At 50.2% G+C, this 6,735-nt stretch overlaps 1 protein-coding gene across 1 annotated transcript in view; it reads right to left on the bottom strand.

Annotated features, from left to right (window-relative positions):
• Window positions 1-6,410: 6,410 nt before the first annotated feature.
• Window positions 6,411-6,735, bottom strand: part of LOC122194125 (zinc finger protein 501-like) — a 3,067-nt gene continuing 2,742 nt past the window's right edge. Inside the window, exon 4 of the mRNA XM_042895048.1 lies at window positions 6,411-6,735. This exon is cut by the window's right edge and continues 745 nt beyond it. Within this exon, the coding sequence (XP_042750982.1) occupies window positions 6,411-6,735 (325 nt within the window).

Below are 6,735 nucleotides of genomic sequence, written 5' to 3'. Positions count from 1 at the left end.
GGCGGCAAATTCATTAACTGCCTATTTACAACAGAGGGGATGGGCTATAAATCCCCAAAAGGTGCAAGGTCCAGGCCTGTCTGTAAAATTCCTGGGGGTGGTTTGGTCAGGAAAGACCGAAGTGCTACCCAGTGCTGTTATAGATAAGGTTCAGGCGTTCCCAGTCCCTACAACATCAAAGCAGCTGCAAGAGTTTCTAGGTATATTGGGTTACTGGTGTTCCTTTATACCTCACCTAGCGCAGCTGCTAAGGCCACTATACAGACTCACAAAAAAGGGGCAGCTGTGGGACTGGGGGAACAAACAGGATGCTTTCCAACAAGCGAAACTGGCAGTTAAACAAGCCCAGGCATTGGGTATATTCGATCCTACCCTCCCTGCTGAGTTGGATGTTCATGTAACTCAAGACAGCTTCGGCTGGGGCCTGTGTCAACGCCAGAGCTCTGTTTGGACCCCCATTGGTTTCTGGTCTCAGGTTTGGCATGGAGCAGAAGAAAGATACAGTATGATTGTTTTTCAATCATTTATATTGAAAAACAGTTATTGGCTGCCTATTCGGCATTACAGGCAGTAGAGCCAATAACTCAAACAGCTGCAGTTATAGTCAAGACCACTCTGCCAATTCAAGGGTGGGTGAAAGATCTGACCCACCTTCCTAAGACAGGGGTGGCCCAAGCACAAACAGTGGCACGATGGGTCGCCTATCTCAGCCAAAGGAGCAGTCTGTCTTCATCACCCTGGAAAGAAGAACTCCAGAAGATCCTAGGCCCAGTGTCATGTCACAGTGATGCACCAAAAGAAATACTGGTCGCTCCACCAGAGAAGAGTCCTGTTCAGGAGGGAAAATATCCTGTCCCTGAAGATGCCTGGTACACAGATGGGTCCAGCAAGGGCAACCCGAGCAAGTGGAGAGCAATAGCATACCATCCTTCCACTGAGACAATCTGGTTCGACAAGGGGGATGGTCAGAGCAGCCAATGGGCAGAACTGCGAGCCGTGTGGATGGTTATGACCAAAGAACCCGGTGATGGTATCCTGGACATCTGCACAGATAGTTGGGCTGTGTACCGGGGGCTCACTCTTTGCATTGCACAGTGGGCCACCCAGGAATGGACTATCCACGCCCGACCGATCTGGGGCAAAGACGTGGTTAGATATATGGAATACTGTCACACACAGGACTGTACGTGTCTACCATGTTTCTGGTCACCAGCCCCTACAGTCACCGGGAAACAATGAAGCCGACACATTGGCCCGAGTTCGATGGATTGAGAATTCACCATCTGAGAACATCGCCCGCTGGTTACATCAGAAGCTACGGCATGCTGGACAAAAGAGAATGTGGGCAGCTGCTAAAGCATGGGGACTGCCCATACAACTATCTGATATCGTCCAGGCATGCCAGGATTGCGACGCTTGCTCCAAGATGAGTCCGAGATCGTTGCCCGAAGCAACAGCCCTAGGTAGTACAGTACTAGGTACTAGGAGACTAGGAGGTACTAGAGACTAGGAGTACTAACAGTACTAGGGGACACAATCCTCTCCAGCGATGGCAGGTCGATTACATCGGGCTCATTCCGAAGGGGCAAGATACACCCTGACCTGTGTCGACACTGCAAGTGGGCTACTGCAGGCCTATCCAGTACCGAAAGCAAACCAGGCATATACCATCAAGGCACTCACAAAACTGATGTACTGAGGAGGTTATCAAGAGTAGTCAGCATGGGTTAACCAGGGGGAGGTCGTGCTTAACCAATCTGGTAGCCTTCTATGATGTTGTCACTGGGTGGGTGCATGGGGGGAGAGCAGTGGATGTAGTCTACCTTGATTTCAGCAAGGCATTTGATACTGTCCCCCACGACATCCTTATAACAAAGCTGAGGAAGTGTGGGATAGATGAGTGGACAGTGGGGTGGGTTGAAAACTGGCTGACTGGCAGAGCACAGAGGGTCGCTGTTGGTGGTGCAGAGTCCAGTTGGAGGCCTGTAACTAGCGGTGTTCCTCAGGGGTCGGTGCTGGGTCCGGTCTTGTTCAACATCTTCATCAATGACCTTGATGAGGGGATAGTGGCCACCCTCAGCAAGTTTGCTGATGATACGAAGTTGGGAGGATTGGCTGACACGCCTGAAGGCCGTGCTGCCATTCAGCGAGACCTGGATAGGCTGGAGAGCTGGGCAGAAAAAAAACAGATGAGGTTTAACAAAAGCAAGTGTAGAGTCTTGCACCTGGGGAGGAATAATTGCATGCACCAGTACAGGTTGGGGGATGACCTGCTGGAGGGGAGCTCTGCGGAGAGAGACCTGGGTGTCCTGGTGGACGACAGGTTGGCCATGAGCCAGCAGTGTGCCCTTGTGGCCAAGAGGGCCAACGGCATCCTGGGATGCATTAAAAAGAGCGTGGCCAGCAGGTCGAGGGAGGTGATCCTCCCCCTCTACTCTGCCCTGGTGAGGCCTCATCTGGAGTACTGCGTCCAGTTCTGGGCTCCCCAGTACAAAAAAGACAGGGATCTGTTGGAAAGAGTCCAGCAGAGGGCCACAAATATGGTGAGGAGCCTGGAGCATCTCTCCTATGAAGAAAGGCTGAGTGAACTGGGTCTGTTCAGCCTTGAGAAAAGAAGACTGAGAGGGGACCTGATCCAGGTCTGTAAGTATCTAAGGTGTAGGGGGCAGAATGGCCAGGATGGACTCTTTTCAGTGGTGAATGGAGACAGGACAAGGGGAAATGGCCGGAAACTGCAGCATAGGAAGTTCCGCACAAATGTGCAAAGGATCTTCTTTACAGTGAGGGTGACGGAGCACAGAAACAGGCGGCCCAGGAAGGTTGTGGAGTCTCCTGCTCTGGAGATGTTGAAGACTCGCCTGGATGCCGACCTGTGCGACCTGGTTTAGGGAACCTGCTTTGGCAGGGGGGTTGGACTCGATGACCTCTGGAGGTCCCTTCCAACCCCTGTGATTCTGTGATATCTGCCTACGGGACACCTCAAGTAATTGAGAGTGACCAAGGGACTCATTTTACTGGTGCAACGATACAGTGCTGGGCAGAAGAAACTAACATCGAATGGTGATTCCACCTGCCATATAATCCAATGGGGGCAGGCCTCATCAAACGTTATAACGTATTCTTAAGGCTGCCCTGAAGACAGACTCCCAGTCCCTGCAGGGGTGGACGAAAAGACTGTATGAAACCCTGCGGGACCTGAATGAAAGACCTCGAGACGGCACACCCAGTGCCCTGAGAATGTTGCAGATGACATGGGCCACCCCGCTTAGCATCCAAATTATGGGCACTGATCATCAGGTAAGACCACAGATTAGTAATGAAAATAATCTTCTGCTCCCTGCCCCTGAGCATTTAGATCTGGGTACCCATAAAATAAAATGGCCCCGGAAGGTGCAGGTAGGACCCAAGTGGTGTGGTCTACTTGCCCCCTGGGGGAGACTGTTGGAGGTGGGAGGCTCAGCAGTCCCTCCAGTAATAGGTACATGGCCTACTGATATTGTGGTCAACACTGCGATCTTTATTGCTAAAGGGACCCCCATCGTGTCCCTGTGGCAGATCAGGACACCTCCTTTGGTGCCTGATATCGTTATGCAGCCGCAGACATCCGGCCAGAAGGTGTGGTACAGGCGGCCAGGACGTGCCCCAGTACAAGCGGAAGTGTTGACCCAGGATAGAAATACGGCCTGTATCTTGCCCTGGAGAGCAGACCTTCCCCTCCTGGTACCTGTGAAACATCTGTATGACTCCCCGTGAGTCTGTGAGCCTTCAGGACCACCAGAAGGAACAAAATGCCATCAAGCGTTCCAGTGTTGCTGTCAGATCACGTACAACACCCGGTGATGGTCTGCATGGGACTGATGGAACATAGAACGGACCTGCACCTCAGGACCTCATGCCTCCAGTCACATCATCGAGCACTGGCCCATAGAAGAGTATGGACATCCACTGATCATCACTCCTCTCGAATTGTACCAACACATGTTGCGATAAAATTGTATAAGTGTCGCGATATAGCGGATCTCTGTATTAGGGAAAGCTTACCCTTTAGTTAACCTGATCACTGGTTCACACTGTGAAGGGCTGGAGTGTATGGGAACTGCTGAGTCCCGGCCTGAACCTCTGATTGATCACCTGAGGCGAGCCGTGAGCCAGCCAGAGGAGCACAGGTGAAGGCAATTCAGCTGTGCTGCCAGGAGGGGTGGAGCCAGGCTGCACCCCTCCTAGACCTATTTAAGAGCTGGCTACCATTGGGGAGGATCTCTTCTGGAGATCGCCTCTTCTGGTGTTTTGTGGGTGAGCCCAGCATAAGGGTAAGCCTTCTATTTATTCTCTTTTGTTACCATAGTCTACTTTGCCTAACACCCCTGTTCAGTTTGTGATTATAACAGCCTAATATTCTTTGATTATACAGAGCCATTGTCACTGTAGGTAACGTCAGCAGTAGGAAGATTTGAGAAGCAAAATGATCTCCCTCACACTTCATTTTTCCCACTGACTGATACTGAGTCCCCCAAGGAAGTCAGAGAGTACTTCTGCTCCTGGGTGGATGTGTGAGTATCTCCCACATGACTTCAACAGTCACATATAATCAGATCAGTTGGCCATGAAAACCACACAGCTTACTGGCTTTGTGCTACAACCCCTAAATTGCTGGGATGCTGTTGACACACTGAGACAAGAGAGTCTGATCTTGAGATACTCCTTTAAAGAATTAAGAATAATTAATTGGTACCATTGTCCAGGCTGAGTGGCTTATAGTAGACTCTCACAGTGACATCCACTTTAGTTTTCCTTGACCCTTAATCCATACCCAGAGGCTTTCAACCATGTCATTATTTACTGTAAGCTCCATTCCATCCAGTCCACCAGTACACACAGCAACCCCATCCCATCTCACCTGCCCTGCATCTCCAGCCTGCAGAGCCCAGAGCCATCCATCACACACAGCACACCCGTCACAGGACCGTTCCCACCACCTCTCACTCATGCTGATGTTGCTCCAGCACACAGGGCCTCCTGCTTTGGATGCCAATGTGAGAAACCAATAACATGTAACAGCCTTGCACGTGGGCACCTGGGGGGCTGGTTGTTCCCTTGCGAGCTCTGTCTGTGCCTGTGTTGATTCCATGAGTGCAGAAGTGACCTATGACACAGAGGGTAGAGCTTTCTGTTGGGCAGATGCAACTATTGGTAGAATTCACCAAGACAAAACCTCCCAAGTGAACATCCACTCCTCCATGCCCAATGATTTACCACCACAGGAAAACAAACCATAGTAGCGTCAGAAATGCTCCTGTCCCTGCAGCTGGGGCACTGCAGTCACAACTCTGCAGGGGTTCATGTCTGCAACAGAAGGACTTTCCCCAGAGCAGAGGAAAAGATGGCGAGTTCAGAGGCAGACAAAAAGCTGAGTTTTCTAACTCCTAATCCAACTAAATAAGATGTGTGACAAAACATTGGGGGGAAACCTACCATTAAATTGATAATTTTAGGAAATAAAAATGGAAAAAAAAGCTTCACTAGCTCATCAATCACAACCTCCACTTCCTGCCAACTGCATTCCAAGCACAGCAGCTTTAGCTGAGCGCAACAAATGTGAAGGCCCTGCTGTGGGAGATCTCAGACACACCTTGCCAAGGTCAAATCAAAAACCTTCAAGCTCTAAAGGGATCACTTGCAAGGCAAGCACACACTGGAGAGCACTTTGATATCTCTGTGCTGTGGGGATGAGCTGCTTGTACACCCTGAGGTTTTGTACTGCCTTCTGCTCAATCCACCTCCTGAAACTTGGGACGGTGCATTTAGGAAGAACAAGCTCAGCTTTTTGTAGCTTTATTGGAGGCAAACAAGGCTTGATGTCACACAGCTGCTGTGACCAGCTGTTCAAAGCATTTGAGAAGAGTAGTAGAACCAATGTGCAGCACGGCCAGGAAGGAGATAGAGCTCCTGGCAAGGTCACCTGATGGGCTCTTTTTCATCTGCTCTTTGTCGGCTCTCCTCCCATCTCCCTGCTGCTCAACTGGACTGTGCATCTTACCTCAGCATTGTGGTGAGGCCTACCCACCTTTCGGACATTCTCTCTCTCATTATATTTTATTTATTAGCTTCAATTCTTATTATATTGTATTATGGTGTGTTACTTGCATTCCGATACTACATTGAGTAAATCAGTTTGTTTCTCCTCAGGTCGTTGCCGCTGCTTTTAATTTTTTGGGGGGATCCCCTGTTTCCCTTTTTTCCAGAGGCACGGATTTTATGAAATCCCTCCACCCCGCTGGTCACGGAACTGGGCCGAACCAGCCCAAAAACTGTTGACAGAAGCTCTGCAGGCTCTGTATCTTATGTGGCTGTGCTGGTAGATACTGAGGCTGGAACTGTTTCTGAAGGTTCCCCGTATCCTGGGGATGCTTCTACAGCCTGTGTGCGCTGTGGATGTGCTTGTGGATGTTGAGATTAGACCTGCGTTTGAAGCTTTTCTCACACTCAGGACACTTGAAGGGTCTCTCCCCCGTGTGCGTGTGCTGATGGCTCTTCAATTCAGAATTCCTTCTGAAGCTCTTCCCACACTCAGGACACTTATAGGGTCTTTCTCCTGTGTGCATGCGCTGGTGGCGCTTTAAATCAGAACAACTTTTGAAGCTCTTTGCACACTCTGGACACTTATAGGGTCTTTCTCCTGTGTGGATGTGCTGGTGGCGTTTCAATTCACAACTGCTTTTGAAGCTTTTTGCACAC

The sequence above is a fragment of the Lagopus leucura genome, unplaced genomic scaffold, assembly GCF_019238085.1.
Source record: "Lagopus leucura isolate 7727_CA_CO unplaced genomic scaffold, USGS_WTPT01 34927-0_obj-0_obj, whole genome shotgun sequence".
Classification (NCBI taxonomy): domain Eukaryota; kingdom Metazoa; phylum Chordata; class Aves; order Galliformes; family Phasianidae; genus Lagopus; species Lagopus leucura.
The sequence above is the reverse complement of the archived record's forward strand: the minus strand, read 5'-3'. Positions and strand labels throughout refer to the sequence as shown.